At 39.8% G+C, this 22,882-nt stretch overlaps 2 protein-coding genes across 2 annotated transcripts in view; one reads left to right on the top strand and one right to left on the bottom strand.

Moving 5' to 3' along the window:
- LOC118261778 (protein vestigial) overlaps nucleotides 1–22,882 on the bottom strand; it is a 337,798-nt gene that overhangs the window by 179,500 nt on the left and 135,416 nt on the right. The window lies entirely within an intron of this gene.
- Nucleotides 1,332–7,083, top strand: LOC118282436 (ionotropic receptor 75a). Its single transcript, XM_035603512.2, has 15 exons — nucleotides 1,332–1,470; nucleotides 1,713–1,882; nucleotides 2,008–2,155; nucleotides 2,232–2,327; nucleotides 2,610–2,689; nucleotides 2,815–2,942; nucleotides 3,061–3,118; nucleotides 3,197–3,312; nucleotides 3,399–3,607; nucleotides 4,021–4,068; nucleotides 4,468–4,652; nucleotides 4,956–5,094; nucleotides 5,232–5,394; nucleotides 6,268–6,456; nucleotides 6,830–7,083. The coding sequence occupies exons 1-15, from the start codon at nucleotides 1,332–1,334 to the stop codon at nucleotides 6,855–6,857; spliced, it is 1,896 nt and encodes a 631-aa protein (XP_035459405.2). The 3' UTR covers nucleotides 6,858–7,083.

A 22,882-nucleotide genomic window follows, 5' to 3' on the forward strand; every position in this document is an offset into this window, starting at 1 on the left:
ACGAATAGACCTGTAATAAACCGACTTCTAGCGAGCGAACATAGAATAATTTCAAACAATTTTTTGCACTACAAGCAAATTAGATATTAGGAGAATTATAGAAAGCATAAAATGTATTGTAATCAAGCACAAGAAGTTGTTAACGCGGGGCCCGTAGATATCAACACGTAATACATCCTTAACTCCGGTAGATCCCGGCTTTGGCCGAATGACCCGCAACCGTCGCCCACCTGAGCAGAGGTCAGATTGTGCTAATAATTTGGAGATAAGCACAGACAATACTGTGTCACGACTGAGCTGTGCCCACATAAATGTCTCCAGACTTAATTAGAGTGCTTCACAAGCGCGTGTAAGAATTTTACGTAATCTTGTGAAATGAAACGGTTTAAAGTCACCGCGTGGATTGTGTGCGGTTTAAAACACAGTATTGTTAACTTTTCTTCTTCCTTGGTAAATATATTATTTTCATTTCTACTGCATCTTGGAGTATCTACATTATTATTGGGTTTTTCTAAATTTAACAATAATACACATTCAGGGCTTGCAAACATGGAGCGCAAATTTACGCTCAGTACATTACAAGACGCTCCAGTCCCATCTCTTTAAACATGGGGCTAATAAATGCTTGGGTTTAGAAAAATAGTAAAACTGACAAAAGAAATTGTTCAGGTTACATTATCACAGTTAAATAATTAAGTACTGTTTAATATTATGGTCAGGTCATGATGATTGCTGAAGCCTCGATCACGTTACGTCAGCGGAATACGAGAGCATCGTCAGTGCGCTCAGCCTGCAAGAATGTTGATACGTGCTGCAATAATTATTGAGGAACAGGAGCACACGCGCTGTTTGTTTCATTTTACTTTTTCGATGTTCCACGTTTACTATCTGATTACAGCATGCTTACTTACAAATAAGTGAATAAATGCTGATAATGTGGGTAACTCACCAAAAATATTTGATTTAACACTGTATTGCACAAACCAGCTAAAATAACCTAATTATCTCTATGTATACACAATGCTGTCGATCAAAAATATTAATGCACCAATCATAATAGAAATAGTAATAATATCTACCAGAAACACACAACAAATATTTCCATTAAGGATACATTTCGCAAATGCGATGCGTTGCATGTGGAGCTGGCCTCGCCATCAGCCATCAACGTCAGTTAGCATCAAGTCGAAGTGACGTTGCATTTGACGGACAGCTGGAATTGCAAGCTATTACGGAAACGCGATCCTCGATACTGTCGAATGATGCACATCTGACTGCTGCCACTACACTACACTACACTACACTACACTGTAGATCCGACAATTGGCGACATGATCCTACTCAGCGTGCTGTGCTGTCTTTTCTTAACTGCATTCGGTTTTAACTTGGATGTAGTTAATTTGGTCACCGACTATGTATTGTATAAAGATTTGAGATATGTCTGCTACTTTACCTGTGAAAGTCGTTATTGTAAGTGTATTAATTCATATGCTATGAAAAGATTTTATTAGAAGTCCGTCTCAAAAAAGTCATTCAGAGCATAGCAAGGCGTTTTATTTTTTAAAGTTAATTAATATAAAACAGACGTAAGAGCTATACTGGAGACAAATTCAATTCTGAAATGGATACCAATTATATATTGCTATACTTATACAGTCCTAATATTCCAGTATTCAAAAAATCTTTTTCTTTGCCAATGATACCACTTACAGATAACAACATCCTGGTACACAAGTTAACAGGAGAGAATGTCCGAGTGTCTGTGAGGCGTATCGATGGAGGTGACAATGTAGATGTGGCGAGGGTTGGACATCAGACCACCGCGTCTGTTGGAGTCCTGGTCGATGGACATTGCAGTCAGACGCAGGCATTGCTACACCAGGTAACACGAATGAAAGAGGAGAGTAGACTTTCTATTTCTAAACAAAATAACAGATTCCGTTTCTCATAATAAAACACATTTTCTTTAATTGCCCTACAAACAAAAATACACTTTATTCTCACCAGGCTTCCGTCAGTAAATTGTTTGACGCCGTGCACCCCTGGCTCGTGCTGACCGACATTGAAGATGATAACTGCACAGAATACGTCATGCAGACATTCCAGTGGCTTAACTTGAGTGTCAACGCAGATGTCGCCGTCGTCGCTAATGGGGGTAACGGTCTCAACGTTGATACTAAATAAATAACATGTTATTTCTTTAATGGTTTCTTGCAATGATTTTTTTTTAGGTGATTCCTTCACGATCATAGACGTTTACAACTTTGGCAGAATACAAGGAAACGGCTTGGAAACAGCTCTACTTGGAACTTGGCAACCAGATCGTGGTAGATCATTTAATTTGCATTATTAAGTATTTTAATTTGAACATATGTATAGCAGTTAAATATTTATTAAACTGATTAAATCACGATTTATTAACCACTATTTTCAGGATAAAGGAAACATTGATTTATCATGAAAAACAACAAAGCTAATTACACGGCGAGTGCGTAATTAAAAATAACAAATATATTTTGTGATTCGGGATTAAATAATAGTTGAAACATTTTGCACTTAATTTGTACCGACACAAACAATTATTTGTTTATTAATTTAATTTGTTTCAGGACTACACATTGTACTGAAGGGCTACAAGTATTACAATCGCTGGGATTTTCATAATTTGACGCTGAGAGCTATTTCTGTGGTCAGTACTTTCAATTTGACTGCACGGTTGGTGCGGTGGCTGGGCAACTGGCTCCCGTGTGCAAATCCAATTTATGTTTTATATGGAAACTTTGAAACAATTGTACCTTTATACCGTCTGTCCAGATCGTGGACCAGCCGAAGGTGTTCTACCCGGAGATGCTGTCGGAGATGGCGTACACTGCGGGAGTGGCCGCCATGACCAAGATCACCTCGCAGATGCTCAACACTATTAAGGAACGTCATAATTTCAGGTAAATATACCAACTCCTATTTATCTGTGATTTTTTACTTCAACTGTTTTGTAAAAAAGGATTCACATCTAGAAGCACACTTCAATATTTGATAATTTATTCTCCACCCTTTCTCCAGATTTAACTACAGTATCGCAGGCAGATGGATTGGGTCTCCGGAGAGAAATTCTACAATGGTAATATAGACTCTCATTTACTCATACAATAAGCATGTACTTAGATTATACAATAACAATTTTAATTTGTATGTCCAGGCTGTCACCAACACTCTATTCTGGGAGGAGCAGGACCTGTCCAGTACCTGCGCCAGGATATTTCCCAAATGGCTCAATTGGGTCGACATTTACCATCCACCGACCACCAATCTTCAGTAAGTATATTTGTCTCAAGCTTCATTTAAGAAATAATAGCATTTCTTAAAATTAGACCAATTTTATAATTGCTATAATTACCTAGGACCAAATTCTACTACCTGATCCCGGAGAAAGGTGTAGGCCAGTATGAGAACAGGTTCCTAACTCCGCTGTCCCACGGAGTCTGGTGCTGTGCCTTCTTCGCTGGCATCGCCTGCACGCTGGTCCTGGCGGCCGCGGCTCGCATGGAGGACAGGCCCAAGCCAGGGTTGTACGCTTTCTTCAGCGTATTCGCTGCAGTTTGCCAACAAGGTACAATGTCACCAAACAGAATTAGATTAGATCTAGTTTGAATAAAAAATTGATAGAGTTCATAATCCTGTTTGATGGGTGTTTACACAGAAATGAGCATGAAGCCTGGTACTGTGTGTTATTTTAGGTTTAGACTCTCCCCAATTTTAATGACTTTAATAATACACAAGTACAGTACACAAGGTAAACAGCCCTCTACCCTTTTTCTAACAAACAACCGTGATATTATTAAGCCCTCTAATCCCTGTTTATGTCTCAGAATTGGCATGGCAACGTTTAAATTAAGATAAATGATTGTGTATGTAACCGCAAACACTCGCGTGTTTTCATTACGGCGTGCTTTGAAGTTGTACATGATAATTTGTTCGCGCGACGTTACTTAATGATTCTAATGGCGATCATTATGTGCTCAGGTTATGAAGACGGAGTTCAGCTGTTGGAGCAGACATTATCAAGTCAAGGTAAGATTGGTGAAATTGTATAGATTCCATCAAGTCAATGTACTCCAATCGAGCTTTAATAGAGACTTTATCGTTCTGTAATAAAATTGATAATAATATAAAAAACTAGGAAAAAATACACGATTGGTGCCGTGGCTGGGCAACTGACTGCCGCGCAACGATTCACAAATTGTTGTTTCGTGTCTGGGTGTGATGTGTATGTGAACTTGTATGTTTGTAAATGACACAGGAGAAAATCCTAATGTGGGGCAACGCTTATTTAAAAAATCCAGGCTAACGAGATCAATTCATGAACAAGATGATACCTAAAAAGTACAGAAAGATCATGGTAGTACTTTATCTAAATGGGACAAAGGCGTAAGTATTGGTGACATTAACCACAAAATGTAATTCCCTCAGGTCGCAGACTGACTCTGCTAGTGATAGGTCTAACCAGCATGCTGCTGTACAACTACTACACCAGCAGCGTGGTGTCCTGGCTGCTGAACGCCGCGGCACCTTCCATCGCCAACCTCGACGGCCTCATCAACAGCGACTTCGAGCTGGTCTTTGAAGATATCGGGTATACTAGGGGGTGGCTTGATGTAAGTACTCAATATCAGACTTTTAGACGTAGTATACCCCTTCATACACATTGTTTTTTTTTTAGAGGGGGAAAATCATCCAATGACTTCTCCCGCCTTGGGCGAGGCGAGAGGGAGTGTCAGACTCTTACTGACTAAAAGCCACCCCGTTCCTTCTCCTGCTTTTCGAGCCGGAGCTCCGGTAAACCTGCTAGGTAGTCCGCAGCTCCGGACCACTTCATACCTATGTCTATGCTTTATGTCCAACTGCGTTCTGGTGTGATCAAGTAACAAAACTCTTTCTATTTTTGAATTCTCTTCCAGAATCCCGGCTTCTTCTACTACAGCGGCTTCAAGAATGTAAAAGAAGATGAGTTGAGAGACAAGAAAGTCACAAAAGCGAAGCGTACAGTTTCAGTTTTGCAGACTGTGAACAAGGGCGTTGAACTCTTACGGAGTGGCAGTATGTGGGAAACACTTTCTCTGTTCTCTTCTGTTCTTTAACACTAAGACTAAATTGCACACGGACTAAATGACACTGGCTTAAATTCTCATTGATGATTTTCCTTTACAAACTCCGTGTTGCCGTAATGATTTCAGAATACGCGTTCCACACTGAACCCTACACTGCAAGTCAGGTGATCTCCAAAACGTATGAGGACAAGGAGCTATGCAACCTCGGGGCTCTGCAGATGATGCTGCCGGCTCACGTCTACATCATGGCGCAGAAGAGGAGTCCCTATAAAGAATTCTTTGATTGGAGGTATCACTACAAACTATTTAATTGTTTTCAGCGCATCTGATTTATCATGGATGGCCTAGAATGGCCTACTTATTAAAATTATATTTAACCATTTAAAATACTGTGTTCTATATATTGCGATTATAAATTAATGCATAATCAATTTTCAGTTACATAAATGTCAGATACGAATAATATCGCATAATTGCTGCGATAAACGTCAGGTAACGTTAATTTTGTCAACTGTTGAAAATTTAATATGGTTGCTGGTAACGATAAATATGCAACACGTATTATATTCAAATACGATAACTTTTGGATCCAGTCAAACAAATTCTTTGGCCTTTATACTATCAGTATAGATTTCCAGATTACCCATTCTTCCCAAACAATGTGTGTATTGAACAACATTTGTTTGTTGATGAATTGTTCCGTATCAATCGGCAGGTGAAGCGACAGTGTTGCGACAATGACGTCACCACTGAGGGGTAAATAACAATACCTTCTGTCGAACCTCTCGGGGATTACGCGAGGATAACAAGGGTGTAGCTCCCGACTACTTCCCTACTACGTTAATACACACGTAAAAATTGGATCTGGTTATATATTAATATGTTTTTGGTACTTTTTACATTTGCCGGCTAAGTTTGATGTTGGTACTGATGACTAATCTCGATAAACTGCGTTTTGATAGACTTGACTACTAGCAATATTTGATATGAGGATTTTACTAAATAATAAAATGCAGAATTCCAAACTATTAGACGTCCCACAGAAGCTTAACAATTAGACCATCAATACCACATCGGTATCGGTCGATAGTGTTTTTAATTGAATTAGATGCAGAGGTTACATAGTATTACCGTAAGTGTTTACAAACATACATGTTTCCAGTCTCCTCCGCCTCTTGGAGCGCGGACATGTGAAGGCCATCCGCGCCCGGTTCGCGGGCACCATGCCCGCCTGCTCGGGCGCGCAGCCGCGGCCGCTGGCGCTGGGGCAGGCCGCCCCCGCCTTCCTGATGCTGGCCTCCTTTGCCGTGCTCTCCTGCCTCATATTGATACTTGAGATATTCTGCAAGAGGTATCATGGATGGCATTTAAATTGAAATCCTTCTTGTATTTTACTCAATTAAAGGTCCTTCTGGTAATTACTAAAATTCCAAAATGTTGCAAAGTGACTGTTTCGATTTACGTTGTACACACAGGGGTGGCCTGACCGCATTCCAGCCTGTACTTTTAATTGCAAATACTAACTTTTGTCCTGACATTAATTCGAGATTCCTTGCATCGTCCCACTTGGCGATTAGCCAATTTTAGCTAAAGAAGGGAGCAGTAAGGTTCATTATCGTAAAACCATTTTTTATAATATTCACTTGAAAGTTGTCGTCTAAAGACTGTGGCTCGATTTATCGTGACGCCGCAGAAATCGCTTCAAATCACATCATTTATTTCAGAGTCCAGCTGAAAAACCGCGGCCAGTGAACGACACGCAAAAAGTGACGTCACCAAGCGATCAGCCCGAGATCGCAGCACATCACGCGACACTATAGACCAATGAAAAAAAAACAATTGAGGGAAGACGTTTGACGGCCTGCTAAGGAGGCGCACACTAGGACATTGTGCGCAGTAGTTCAACTGCACATACACATTTAGAATATGAACCTTTCTTGTATCACTTGAAGCACTACAAATCAGTGGAAATTTAGAATAGTCGTTTGATTTTCAATTAGCATCCTTGAAATAAAGCAATTATAAAATCTACAAAATATTTTATGTACAGCTAATACCGTAAATACTATTCCTTTCTCCCACAGCTCTTAAAAGTATAAAAGCATTCAATACACTAAAAATAATATCCCAGTATTTCTTGGAGTTGTATTACTTACGTGTGTGTGCTATGCATTGAGTAATGGTCGCGCGTCGCTCGGCTATCTAAATCGCGCGTTATAAATGACGCGATCAATTCTTGTTTACTCCCAGCGCGGGCCGGGATTCAATTCACGCTGCACCTCCATCCACTATCATATTTGTGTTATATTATCTCTACTCAGGATATTATTTTCGTCAGCTTTATTGATTTGAGGTGAAGTCGGATAGTTAGTTCCATTTTCCTATACTATTATAGCAAGTTCTAAATTACCTTTCGAATTGCAAATAACCATTCAAGTACAAAAAAAAGTTCTGCTTCGATAGAATACTAAACACTATGTGAGAAACAACTCTAGATCGAACCTTACTTTTTGTATCGCAATATAAAATTATTTCCTACGAAGTAGAACCTGAGCCCCGGCGTGGTGCTCACAAAACAAACAAATATGAATAAGAACAATTTTAATAAAGCCATTACTTAAGACGTATCCATTTCGCGTCGTTGTCGCAGCGTCGTCGTCGCGCGCTCGTCGCCTGCTCGCCGCCTGCATTTGCATACAAATGGAAAACGTCACTCGGATATTATATTACTTAACTGGCGAGACTGTTACAAAAAATAATCTAATACACCACGTAACGCCCTTATTTCGGCAGCATAAAGTCCAATTTAACTTGAATGTTCTAATATTAAATTACACTCTTTCAAGCGAGTGTACAGACGTGGAACGATGTTTTTTTATTGTTCTATCGTTCCTTCATACGTTGTTAGCATTCAGACAGAGCAATTAGGAACTAAGTCAAAATTATACAAGTTGTAGCCATTACAGTGTCGTGTGTTTCCTTCGTGTTCAGTTTATTAATCGTTCATTTATGGATGTTTTTGTAATTCTGATACAATGTACAGCGAGCTCAGCAATTGTCGGTTTGTTTGCGGGCTGCTAATTAGGACGCGGTCTTCATTTGATTCGTAATCGTTAAACAATATAAGATCAATATAGGCATTACCAATTACCATCAAGTTTTATATTAAATTGCTCTGGTTTCCTAATTTTCTAAGAAATAAAACGTAGATCTACTATCAATAGAGTATTCCAATCTTCTTAAAATTCCACATTGTTATAATAAACCGGCGTCGGTAATTAGAAAGAGCCCGCGGAGGTACCAGGCGCTCAGTTTTGATAGGTAATTGAAACGCTTTCTGTGCCAGATATTTGTGCACATATTGAAATGTGCCCGCTGCCGCTGTTGATCCAGGGGTAATTGGAAATGGATCGGCAGCTCATTATTACGAGCGTGTATTTTGCTTCATTTGTAACAATTTTCATTGTTATATCCGATGTTAATTTGGTTTTTGAATTCAATTAGTCGTGTAAAGGGTTCCTTGTCACTCTTTGGCTATTTATTCGATACATCCCAGCGTCATTTTACTTACACTGACTATACAGGAGCTCTATTCATCAACAAGTAGACCTGTAGCTATGTCACACGCTCAGTTTGTCGTCGATTCGATTCCGTGCACGGCGGCGGTCCGACAGACGACAAGTTAATTACAAAGGGAGGCCATAACTGAGGGATTTGTGGAGTACATCAAATACATGGACCGTTACTGAACAGGAATCAATCACACGGGGAACATGACCCGCCGGGAATCGACTCCTGTACAGTGTACACGCCTAGTTTGGAAGCTTCTAGTGACATTTGATTATAATATTGTACAGTATGTAATTGAGTTTATATGCCAATTTGAAATTATTTGAAAATAAATCCACGTCATCTTATTCTTTTAACATAAAATTTCATCAATCCTTGGGTTTAGGTTAAAAATTGTCAAATGAAAATCTATTCGTGTGATCCACAAGTTGCTGTTACCAATCTGTGTGTGATATACTCGTTAACGTACCCATAAGACATGTGGTAGTGTAAAAAAGAAAGTTCCTCAAAGAGCAACGTCTACATAGTCACGTCGTGTAGTTGCCGGGACCTCGCATGGCATGCTCCTCGTGCTGCACTCCGTACTCCGGCGACTAGGCGACTACACTCTTTGACTACATTATGCTAACTACGGCACATACTCGCTTTATGCCTCCGACGAAATAAACTCAATTTGCGTTGAAATAACGCTTCTAAGAATATTCCGTTAGCTTCTTCAGTAATGCAAGATTTCAAAACTTGTTTCTACAGCAAAATACACAAACATATTTGTAGAGTAAAATCTAAACCTATGGAAAGAATTTCTTGTCTATTATGGGTATGTACTCTAGTATGCGAGTTTAATGATTGTGGGCCATTTTCGTTAGTTACACGTAACAAAAAAGCACAAACTACGTGAGCAACAAGAAGTGTGCACACACGTCAATATTAGATGTGGTCACACCGACACACCGACACGCGGCACGCCGGCCACAGTCACCACAGTGTACTCGACAAACAACGAGCCGCTGCGACACTACACATAAAAAGAAAAGCGCGACTTTATGCCAACTAAAGTCGAGCACGGATTGACGAGACGGCGATAAATCGGCACAGTCCGGGCCGGGGCCGGACACCGGACTCAATATTGACTATCGCTTTATGACGTCAATAACATTTTTTATGCCGAGCCGTTATAAAATGCATGTCCGTGAGTAATGGATATTTAAAGCGATTTACCGGCCGTCCGGCCGCCCCGGCCCGGCCCGGGACGATCATCGACACGGATATTTACCCAGCAGATGAATGCTATATCGGTGCATGATGAAGCTCTCTGTATGAGAGATGATCAATATCATCATGATACCAATTCATCAGGAAATTCTACTGTTTACACCGAAATCTGAAGCCGAACACAGAGTTTTTATATATAGTTTTAAAGCCAAACCATTTTCAATTAAAGTTTATATGTGTAATATCAATCTGGGCAGCAGTGCAGCACGCGGACAACGTCCATATTGTTCTTAAACTATAGAAATGTTGCCACAGTGTACACACGTAGGCACAAACACGATTAGTGTAAATAAAACAGAAACTGGAAATATATTCATTCGCAGAACAGTTTGGAACAAAGTTTGGAACAAATTAGTTGCACTTACTGTTCCGACCGTAATGCTAACAGTTGCGTACTGCCCGCCGCCGCCGCCCGCCGCGCGCTCATATTTTTGATGATTCATTTTGAATGTATGATGTTACACGGTTATTTTACTCTCACATTTTATGTTAGTTTTGGTTTGGTACCTTCAACGTACAGTCCAGGTTCATCAGGTTTGTTACTTGTAAACTTTATTGAGAGCGTACAGTTATCAATGGATTTTGAAGAATTGTTAGCTATCTTTCTTTACTGTTGATAAAATAAACGGACGGCTCAACTTGAACCTTAACACCCCACCTCCGCACCGGATGATACAAACAATTGAGCATCCGCTGGACTTATGATAATAGAGCAAAGTGAGTACAACCACTTAGGGGGCTATAAATCATACGGGGTTGGTCACAGGGTACATTAAAACTTACATCTTCACTTTATCCGAATTTTATTTGAGGCTACCGTATCAGATAGGTGTAGCGACACTCGTGCTATAAGAACACCCGACAGTGTGGTCAAGTTAATTATCTACACAATGGAATATGACTTATACATTCGTTTAGTAGTTCACCTAATAATTATCCTATGAGTAGTGTAAGTGTTGCTAGGTACGCCAGTCTCCCATGCCTTGTGCCGGCAACGTGTGCGCATTGATCTCCTAGTGAAAGGGTTCTAAGCCGGGCCGCGCTCGTACGAGCCCGAAAAGGCTTTGTCAGATAAGACTTGTTTGGGCCAATCTCTTCACAAAAACACCACGTTATCAATTTAATCATCGGATACTTTTTATAAAGATTTCCTCTCAATACTTTACAAAGATACTATTCTGAAAGGGACTGTTATGCTTGATAGGATAAAGAATTAATAATGTTAAGTACTGGCCCACACAGAGTGACTCGAGCGGATCACATTGTGGCTTCACTTACTTATAGTCCTCCATTAAAGTATTATTACGACGACTCGCCTCTTCAGGGAAAATATCTCTTACAGTGCAATTAATTATTTCAAAACTTATAATAGATCTTGTGAGAGCTCTCGTACAATAATCTTGAACAAATATTACGTTCATTATTACATAAGTTTTAATTGTAATTGCGTTACTGTTCTCAAATTTTAAATATCACAGAATTGCGATTATCTGTGTTGTGTGTTGTACTAAAGAATTTATCCTAAGTACCAAATTGCCAACTAACTCAAGATTTTTACTTAAAAAATTTATGTAAATAGAGAGTTACTCATTAATTTCCTTTTAACAAAACAACACATAGAACACTTAAAGATTGTGTATGAGTACACCCGCGGAGGAGTACCGGGGCTCGTGAGTGATATAATTTAGCAGATTGTGTACCGTGCAGGTAGTACCGCGGAGTCGGTATCAGCGCGCAGTGGAGCGCGCCGTTTGTCTGCCGCCGGAGTACTGCCATAATGTTATCGCCAACTTAACAACTAATTGTGTACTTGATTACAAAGAACAGCGCGCATTTGTTTGGGACACAATAAAGCGCCGGTATAATTTCACGATAACGTTTATATAAATTCGAGACGGAATGAAAAACGGCGCGAGAAGATTGAGCAGTTGCGTGCGGGTGCGAGCTCCACTCCGCAGGGCTACCAGACGCCAGCGCTCTGTTCTGTTCCACTAATTGCGAGTATTATGTTCTTGGGAAGTCTCTCAACGGACTAATTACTTTATTACTAACTATTAACAATAGACCTAGACGAATAGTTTGTGAAACGATTACATCACCATATTAATTACGTACACAGCACAAGTTGAGAAAATAAGAAACTTGATTGAAATTCTAATTCGCAGTCGAGTCATCCCTTCATCGCGCTATTATATTGTGTTCTTCATGAATGAAGAGGACATTGTGAACCGCATTCATGAGCTCTCGCGGAGTAAACAAACGCGTTAGGTAATATTGTATAAGTGCGTCATAAAAGCGCGTCGTAACCGGTTGCTAGCCCTGGGCACGGTCGCCGGCTCGCCGGTAATTCCTCCACTTTTGACTGACACCGGCACATGCCCGAATTTAATTTAGACACCTGAGGCTGTTGCATAAAACATGGCAACTTTTTGTGGCATTCATTGCGGCGCAGACAAGCTGCCTTTGTATTTTAATGAGCTGCGAAATCATATATTACGGGGACACTTCACGTCGCGTGTCGCTCATATTATTTGGACTTTAGCTACGAAATAAATAACGAGCTTTGTAGTACATGTTTCCTGCTTCTGAAGAAAGTAATAGTCTGCAAAAATTATATAACATTGTCCAAATTAAACTTGTGTTCAACACTTCTATATTTTTAACAAATGTTCTTTCGCCATACTTACAAGTTAATGAACAGAACAAACGAATGTACACACCGACCCACGTATAGCTATCTCGAGCGTTATTAACATGAAGTTCATAAGATATGCTGAAAACTTAACTGTTAAGCTAAAGTCTAGACTTGTAAGTAACGAAGTAATTTCTGTCGGAGTGAGTACATGGCACGCCCACACTACGTATACATAGTGTGGGAACTCGCAGAGGTCGCCCACATACATAATGTACAGATGATACATAATGTACAGATGATACATAATGTACAGATGATACATAAGGGACATTCACAAAACACTGCCACACGAGTTTTCAACAATAATGATTTAGAAAAAAGCCGAAGTAACAACGATTCGCCCGTAAGCAGGACAATGTCGTATTTTCAATTTTGTGGGATTACACAAAACGGAATTCACGCCAGCTTTGCCCCCGTCATGGTGTGACATGTTCGTAATCCACCGGAGCCCGCTACGTTATAATATTGGGAGGATACACGACAAAATAAACAGTTGAGCGATATTTTTGAGTATTAGGGACATGTCTACAAACATGTTATCTCGAGCTAGACATGTGACGCGCTCTCCGCTTTATGTGATTAGGTGTCGTCTTAACGTATGTTCTTTTATTTTTTATACAGCTCTTATATATGAGATTTTTACTGTGTATAAAAATAAGTTTTGGCTGTATTAGCAGAATATTATAAGAAAAAAGCCGAAGGTAAACGTAAATCTAATTAACATGAGTCTTTCAAACATCTAACTATAAGTGTGGGTGAGCCATGCTTCGGCACGAATGGGCCGGCTCGACCGGAGTGATACCACGGCCTCACAGAAAACCGACGTGAAACAACGCTTGCGTTGTGTTTCGTTGTGTGAGTGAGGTTACCGGAAGCCCAATTCCCCCCTTCCAAATCTTCCCCATCCCCGATTCCCGAACAACAACCCTTAAATTCCTACCTCCCAAAAAGCCGGCAACGCACTTGTAACGCCTCTGGTGTTTCAAGTGTCCATGGGCGGCGGCGATTGCTTACCATCAGGTAATACGTCTGCTCGATTACTGGCGTGTTTCATAAAAAAAGCTTCAATCTTGATCCTGCCAAGTTCTAAGCGTGGAAATTATAACAAACCCTGTGGAAACTCCTCGAATGTGGTGAAGGTTCATAGTCTCGCATTGGACTATTACGAGCAATTGATGATGGTGAAGACAGATCAGAAGGAGTAATAACGTACTTGTAAAAATGGATGTTACATTCAGGATGATGCGGAACTTTGTGGACGGCACCTTCTCTGGATATGATGGAAGGATATACATATGTTTGTATGTTCTACATGTGTATATCTACAGATGATTATCTCACAATAAGTTCTTCAGTTTCCATGGTGTGTGTGATGGGAGCGATGTACGTGCGACGTATGTAGTGTGTCAACAGCAGCGCGCGGTTGTGGTCGCGGCCGAAACTTTACGGGATTAACGGTTTGATTATCATACAGCCACCGAGCCGAGCAGACGAGATACTTTCAGGTGCAATATCTGTTATATTATAAGGAGCTGTAATTTAATTAGGGAATATTGATTTGTCAAGTCTATTAATTTTCTTGTCGTAAGCAGGACCAGCGATTCGATTCCTTGGGTTTTCATTTTCGAAATGGCACAGATCCTGAAATAATGATCTAAATATGAGTTTCATCTCTGAGCCACGGAAATAATAAAGCTGCTGAGTGTTTTATAAACTGCTTATTGCAGGTACTTAAAAGATTAAGAGGCGTATTGTTATGTCATTTGGTTAAACAAAAACTAGCATATCTGTTAGTTTTTGTATTCCTATTTGCAATCGGCTTCTTCGTCTTAATCAAATGTGGTCTTGTTTATCAGTTCAATGATACTTGATTTTTGACAAACCATATATTACTAAATACTATAAAGTAATGTCTCACCTCTCTCCACACTATCAGCAACTAAATCGCCAGTGGTGGACGAGTAATGTAGTCGGTCTGCGCGAGGCTATCGAGCATGGCGTGTGCGATGGTGGTCACACCTGATACTGCGCCGTGTCACCGCGGCTGCGGTCGCGCGCGACAACTTTTACATGTTACATGTCATACCGCTTTATTTAGTTTATTGTATACGTATACAAGGATATTGAGTGTGGATGGTAATGCTGTTTTAGTCTACTCTACTTTATAAATGTTTATACTATAATCTAGCTATCATGAAGTGCTTATAATATGATAGATTCCACTTTGTAGAAAATTGTTTGTCATAATTTGCTGTTCCATGAAGCTGGTGGCCCATACATCATTCGAGAATTATAATTATGTTTAATATTCCCATGAGTGTAAAATACCACATGGTGGTTTCTTCTTTCGTTTCAGGGAAATAAATCTATTTTTGACGTCGAGCCTAGATCCATCTGCTACTTGTGTTCGTGGAATAAAATTAACAAATAACCAAATATAGCTTCTACCTTTAAGAAACCCAGTTTTAATAATATATTATATTAAAATATTATTTATGTCGTTCTCCATTTTAATATAAAGATTTATGTATAAAAAGTGGTCGCCGAGGGCCGCAACAGTTCGCTGTGACATTTCTGTCGGTCGCGGTGGCCCATACCCTACTTTTTGTTGTGCGCTGAGACCCTGCCTACTGAGACCCTGCCGACTGAGAGTACACTGGCCATGTTTGGATGCTATGTTTGTGAACCAATATTTTAGATTTATGTCATAGTATACGAGCATAAATGTTTCCTGATCTTACGAACTCCAACATAAATTCCTGTACAAATATAATCAAGAGATGTGCTACATATTTCAAAACAATGTCGGAATGATTTCTATTGTACTTAAGTATAGGTAAGTATGTTGTACAAGTGACACCATCAACCAGGTGTCACTAGATAGTAACAGACTATACAAACCAAAATGAAACTAATTAAATAAGTACCTATTCAATAGATTTATTCCACACGCCACCGACACGCTGCCGATACGACGGCGGCCGACACACCGTTGTGCGCTGTGGTTGGTCACTGTCCACGGCACATGTTTGTTTGCTACACCACACTTATTGGACGACAAATGTTGGGTAACATTGGACTGCAGAAGAGTTGTAGAGTGTGTTTGATTCTTGTGTCGGGCAAATGTGTAGAATATTAACAGTCAGCCGAATTGAGGCAAGATTCAGCCTCTACTTCTACTTAAGAAAAAGACAGTATAAAGAAAATATATAGGAGAGACTGTTAGTAGACATTCAGAAATTAATGGTTCTAGTTGTAGGAGCCGGAGCGCGGTTTAAGTAGCAACCGAAATGTGGCTCATACATTAGGGCGCCTATTATATTATGTTTAGGAAAATAAACAACTCCCGCGGCAATAAAACAGAAGATAAGTACAAATCCATGTTTACGAGGGGTGCGGCGGGGTGCGGCGGGGTGTCGCGGGGGAAGGGGGACGCGGGGTCAAAACTGCACATTAGGTATTTCTCAAATCCCTGAACCAACATTTCTTAGCAACGACCCCCAGATAAGGGATATCTACCTGTTCCCAGTAAAAGAATACCTTTTATCTACTGGAGTATTGAATAATGTAGGGCTACACCCAACTATAATGAAGTTATAAGAATCCTGACTACACACAATATTGTATAATTCTAATACGTAACAATGTTACCGTTACTCCGTGTACCTACCTCCTTGGAACTTGTGTGTGTGTATATTCTCACGTTACATTTTCTTTTGAATAAGATGTAAAGTACCTACATACATATATTGTGTATATATGTACTGACGACTGGAAATTTTTCATATAATCGTGGGAGTATCCTTTACGTAAGGAATGTCCTACATTGACCTCACGTCACGCGACGACCACTATTATCAAAGTATCGCAACTTTTCAAATAACATTTTTAAAGATGGAATTTCTTTATAACTAGTATTATTTAATTTTGGTAGAATCTTTCTTGAATCTATTACACTACTGCTGCTTACGACTATTCGACTAACGAGATGGTCACAAGTTACAACCAATAAAATTGTTTAGATAAAGTATGTAATTTATAGGCTCACCTATTACATGGGACTTATAACATAAATGGTGAAAAGTGGTACATGGTGTACATTGTATACCGGCATTACGTGCCGTAATGTGCACCTCTGCCTACCCCTTCAGAGATAAAAAACGTGACGTTGCGTTGCGTATGTAATTTATACCTAATTTTTGGTAATAATACAAAAATGTATGAGAAATAAATAATAATAAGACGTAGAGTAAGTAGGAGTGAGGATGTCAGGACACGGCGGTGCATGTTCCGCGCGAGGCGGGGAGCGGTGTCGGCCCGCGGCGGGCGGCGGGCGGCCTACACGCGGCGCGCCGTGTCCCGCCGCTAATGGCAGCACAACTTTTCTTGTTACCGCCAGTATTGAACTCACTCATGTATCGACTTTATTCTTAAGTCCTATTGTTTCGATAATTAATAAAAAAAGCCAATTCTGGTCGCTTTAAAACTCTTCCTATAATATTATTGGACTTGATTGAATTCAGGAATATCTTGAAACTACGACAAAATTTTCACATATCCAACCAAACCGCCTGGATAATGTTTGTGAGGATTATGGCATACAGTATGCATCAACATCTTTTAAAAGGAAGACCTTTACCCAACAATAGACCAATAACGATAAAACAACATTGTTGTTGATTACGTTCCACAGCGCAGTCCACGGACATCTCATTACAGGAAACTACAGACTTGAATCCTGTGTCTAGGTATTACAGCAATAAGACGCCTAGTATCAAAGCACTAAATGCTTGTCTAATAACTAGACAGTGCAACAAGCCTACAAGTACATAAAGCTGCCTGCAAACTTGGTCCGAGGCACGCTGCGCTAATTTCTATGAACAGACGGACATCTGTGCCCGTCTCCTGTCTATCGGGACTTAGCCACAACTAATTGCTGCATTTCCATTAACTACTCTCAAACTGCAATACTAAATATAATACAAGAATGGGGTACTAAGATCTAGTAGTATGAAGCAGTTCAATGTTCATACGTAAGAGATATTTTGTAAAGTGAACAAAATTATTTATCCTTGTAATAAGTGCCAGCCTTCACTCCGAAGCTGTGGCTTCTCGCCTTACACCAAACATTAATCTACAAAGAAACCTTAATTTATTATCGCCCAAAATTCTTCACTAACGTTTATAATTAATAAATCGAACGAAACTTGCGTAATTTAGAATATCGTACAACATTAATGCTGACTGTGTAGGAATACACTGAATGTACGTACTCGTATTAGTGCTAAGTCTAATAGAACCGTAGTGATAAGTACGGCGACATCTCTCTGAGCGTTACCCACGTGAGTACTCAATCATTCATTTCTCTAGAGTATTAAAGTAACAAGCATAACATCACGAATATACCATGCACACAGTAATTTCTTACACCCTCTCTTTGCTAGTTACACTAATAAGTACGGTGCCCAAAAGACAAAAAAAAACATATGCTCGACCCGGGAATCAAAATTAAAGCTATTTAACCGACTAGAGGATCAAAAAAGCCGTAAAGTAAAAATATAAAAATAGGCCGCAACATGTCGGGCGAGTGTTTAATTACCCCGGCCGTAATGAAGTGTCGCTAAATCAAGTCGTTGTTTACTTCACCAGTGAGCGACCAGTGAGCGACCAGTCGCGGCCAGTGCGCGGTCACCACGCGCTGTATGCTTTGTGAGCTTCGGACTTTTTTAAACTTGACTTTTTACGCAACTCTCTGTTACCTTTGTCCCATTTTAATTCTATGCTCAAAAAATATACGACTAGTAAACGTACTTTTCTCAATTCTGGAAATGAATTTACCACTTTGCCTTGTAGATATGTATTACTTTAATATTGTTAAACCTTAGAAATAATATCTTTAACTTTTGTTGCAGGCAAACAAAGCTAGGGTAACAAAAAAATCTGTATATATAAATATGACCTAATGTAAACAGAAATTTAATAAATATTCAATCTGTGTTACAAATGGAACTTTCCTAATTACCTTGTTCTGCAAACTATAAACTGTGACAATGTAAAAAGAGGACATAAAACTGTCGAACCATTTTTCAATCGTATTTAATTGAGTCCAACACTTGGCTGTATAATTTATTCAATCAATTGAGTAGTTCTAAATCTGTCTGACTGAAGGAGTCCTGGATAACTGGTCGTTCAGACAAAGGCTAGGCTTTTAACGACGCGATAAAAATATACGAGTGTCTAGCACGCAGCCGCTGTGACTGTGGGGCGAAGCCAATGTAATATGGAAATATCTACATTTCAACTGCTGTTATGAACTGTAAAACCATTGCGACAAATTAAGAACAATGTCATTATGTCACGCATACTTAATAAAATAAAATCACAAGAAAAAAAGAAATACATAATTATTTATGTCGGAAAGTCGGATCTAACCAAGAGTAGCAACTTGATGTATTACGCACACTATGAAGCTGCTACTCTAAATATATTGTACTTAATATTTGCAAAAAAATACTTTAGAAAAGTTGGTAAACGACTCGAATAGTAGCTTTCCAACATCTATAATGAGAAATATGAAACAAATATGCCAGCTATTACCTCCACAATAAGCCAGGCCGTACTACTACACTGACAGACTAGCTCAGTACTGCATGTGACGCGGCGCCGGCGCCTCCCACCCGACTACCATCGCCGGGAGCACCCGACAGATGGACTTATTTATTGCAACTGTAGTGGCAGCCGCAGGGCAAGCCACTGGCAACACGTTCCATACTCTACACCCCCCATAATAGAGTACACTATTGCATACTCAATACAACGATTGACTTGCCCTGGCAAACAACAGGTGAGTATAAAATAACACTATTGTTTGAACTAAGATGACTGTTTGTTTGTTTGTAGTATCGGTATTTATGTCTGCTGCCTGACTTATAGTTGTATCGCTTTGTGCAGAATATTATGTTAACCAAAATCGAATTTCGAGTTAAGTCGACGGCCGTGCCACTGTGGAGGTTACACCGAAGTACCGAGGAGATAAATGAGACGGAGAATAGTGATGAGAGAACCCGTAAAGAACATGAGAATAGTAGAGAATCCTTTAGGTATGTAGAGGGTCGATATGTCCCAGTAGTGATGCAGGTATTTGGTGGGTGTAGTGTGGCGGTGTGTGGCATGACGTAGCTGCATTGCTGCCTCGTCGCGTCGTAAACAAAGGCGCGCGATATATTCCCCGCGCGTCGCATGTGTCACTCGCCGTCACCTCCTCTGATTTATTCTCGTGTCGATTCTAACGATACACGCGAGCCGGCCGCTGCGCCGATGACCCGCCGCCCGCGAATTAATTCGCCTTTAATATTTGTTATAGAACAAAACGCGAAAGAGATCAGTGCCCGCTAATATCCATATCGTAACTCAATCCGGTTAGTATTTGCTTTGAGTCCGTTGATAATTGAAACTCAAATAACTCGATCCGCGGCTGTCTTCGTAGGCACGTTCCAATTCAAAAGTAATCCCACTCCAAACATTTGTACGTCTCAATCGGTACTCCAGTACTGAGCCACTGCTCACTGGGCCGCGGTAGGGACGGAGTCGCGTTACCCTAATACACTGCGCGGTATGGACGAATTAATAAGACTCATGCCAAAGTCTGCTCAGTAATGTATCCGATCCAGTTTGCAATAACCAGGTTATCATGTGACTGCCAGGTTGACGTAGTATTTCAGTGGTTATGAAAGGAAACAACGGGTCGTCTGTTCTATATAATTATAAGGCGGTGTCAATATTTGTAAGGCACTGTAAAATGCGAATGAAGTTCTATTGTAATAGTGCTCCAAGGGTTACTTTATATTCGATGTGAATATCGACTACATTAGTGGAACGCTTTATTGGAAAATGAGGGATTATTGTTGAACTCCAGTCATTATTGCTCATCATTGTTTTAGATTTTCAATTGATGGAGAGAAAATAGTTTCTTCTTAAAATAGAAAACTTATTAAGATTGCCGTTATGTCTACAAAGTAAACTAGACTTAAACAGAAATTACGCAAATTTTAATTCAAATCTATTCCTCTGTAATCCTATTAATGAGTAGAGAAACACAAAATACCAACTAATATAATTACACGCCAAATAAAAATTTAGTCACGACACAAACTGGAATCATTGGATATTATCACAGTCAACATGTACCTAATAAAAGTGTTTCAGCAAATATTCAGTTATTTAAAGATTCCAACACCAAAATAAATAACAAACTCGCCCTTTGGCGGTAACCGAGTAACTCGACAAAGTCGTAACAGTAAAATAAAAACAAAAGCACACTTAGTACCGGAGCCACGTGTAAATATTAGCACAAAAGTAATATAAAAGGACGTTTGTGAAATATTAAAAGCGAAGCATCGCGTTTAATAGAGAGATGGACGTCAATTTGTGACCCACTTCAGCGCGCCGCGAGACATTCGGACGCGGGCACGGCGTGTGGGGCGAGCGACCAGCGGAGACGCACGGGTAAGAAGCTAGGGACAATATTAAAACTAAACTGACTGAAAAACAGAATAGTCTGTTATCTTTTTGTGAAACTCTAGAATGTTCTATCCTCTATTACTAAAGTATTTATTAATTAATGTACTGTGATCTCTCATCTCCCTCTATTTTTCAGTTTCAGGTGATATACCTACTTATATTTTTAACAACAATGTATAACTGGTGAATCCGCTTATGGATTGCGCCGTGTAAGAATAAAAACAATATAAAAGCTAATCGGCAGTGATCAGAAGTGACACGGGTGGAGTGCACGCTGGCTCCGACACGCAGACTACTTCAGCACAAACATTTATATAAACCTGATTACTCCGCACTAATAACTCAGAACGTACCTGCTATTTATATATGAACTATATTTATTTTACAATCTGAATTTATATACTTCTACTTTTTAACTGAAGTAGGCAATATTACGAGTATTAAGCTTCATGTAGCAGGGGATGAACCTGACATAGGCTTGGCATAAAGTTATTTTTTTCTATTCCTTTTACTCAAACTAGTGGTAAGACTTAGCATGATCTAAAACTTATAAAAAAATACATATACATACATATCGTCACGCCTTTAATCCCCGAAGAGTTACATTATGGCACGTAATGCCACTGTGTACACCCACTTTTCACAATTTATGTTGTAAGTCCCATGTAATAGGTGGTGAGCCTATTGCCATATACCGGGCACAATTCCAGACTCCGTGCTACCACTGAGAAATTTTCGAAAAACCGAAAATAGCCCAGTAATACTTCGCCCGACCCGGGAATCGAACCCGAGACCCCTGGCGCGGCAGTCGCACTTGCAACCACTCGGCCAACGAGGCAGTCTTAGACTTATAAAAAAACTGACCCAAATATTATTTCATAAACCTTCTTGGGCAATAATATGTATACCTTCCATTTATTTTAATCGTCACGGCTACAAAGCATTCATTAGCCCACATCACATTAACCTCCATTCCTTACTCGCACCGTGTGCCTCTACTTCTGCCAGTGAATGCATCGTCTACAATCTCTACAAATAATTTCCTTTTATATTTCCATTGACTGTAAGCTCGGAGCTCTCTGCTTCATATCTTATGCGCTGTGCAGTGCACACAGGGTGTGTGTATACAGAGTGCTCCTGCTTCTGCACTCCTCGTACTTTGTATTCCGACCTCTTGGACTCGTATCTTGCAGATAACCTAAATTAAAACCTTTTTGGAAGTTTTAACTGTTATGATATTTTTTCTAATGCTTCAGTCACTTACAATTGTATTTAGTTTCACTGGTACACGGGGAAAATACCTAATAGGTTGAATACACTGTGTATTAAAAAGTTAGAGCACCTTATACCATATTTAAAACAATGCCATACTCAGTATTTACTACTATTGGTAAATACGTTAAAAATGTTCACGGTACATATACATACATATATACATAATTGATTGACACATATATTAGCGACTACACAACCAAAGAGGAGTCCATTATCCAACAGTTCATAAGTAGGTACATACATATCTTTAACATTAGAACATCATTAATACAACTTCAATAAGAGTCAGTGAGGTACAGACAAATACACACGTAAGCGTAGTGTATTTGATACGCGGCGGGTCGAGGCGGCGGGCGGCGGCCCCGGCGGGCGCAATAAAACATTTTGTGCCCACTTGTACATGCACACCGCGGGACGGGAAACATGTGACGACGCGCGACTTACT

The sequence above is a fragment of the Spodoptera frugiperda genome, chromosome 20 (genome assembly GCF_023101765.2).
Source record: "Spodoptera frugiperda isolate SF20-4 chromosome 20, AGI-APGP_CSIRO_Sfru_2.0, whole genome shotgun sequence".
NCBI classification, from domain to species: Eukaryota; Metazoa; Arthropoda; class Insecta; order Lepidoptera; family Noctuidae; genus Spodoptera; species Spodoptera frugiperda.

Coding starts and splice junctions, on each gene's coding strand:
- LOC118282436 (XM_035603512.2), top strand. CDS start 1,332: ATGATCCTACTCAGCGTGCTGTGCTGTCTTTTCTTAACTGCATTCGGT. Junction 4,653..4,955: donor ATACTAGGGGGTGGCTTGAT/GTAAGTACTCAA, acceptor ATTCTCTTCCAG/AATCCCGGCTTCTTCTACTA. Junction 6,457..6,829: donor CTTGAGATATTCTGCAAGAG/GTATCATGGATG, acceptor CATTTATTTCAG/AGTCCAGCTGAAAAACCGCG.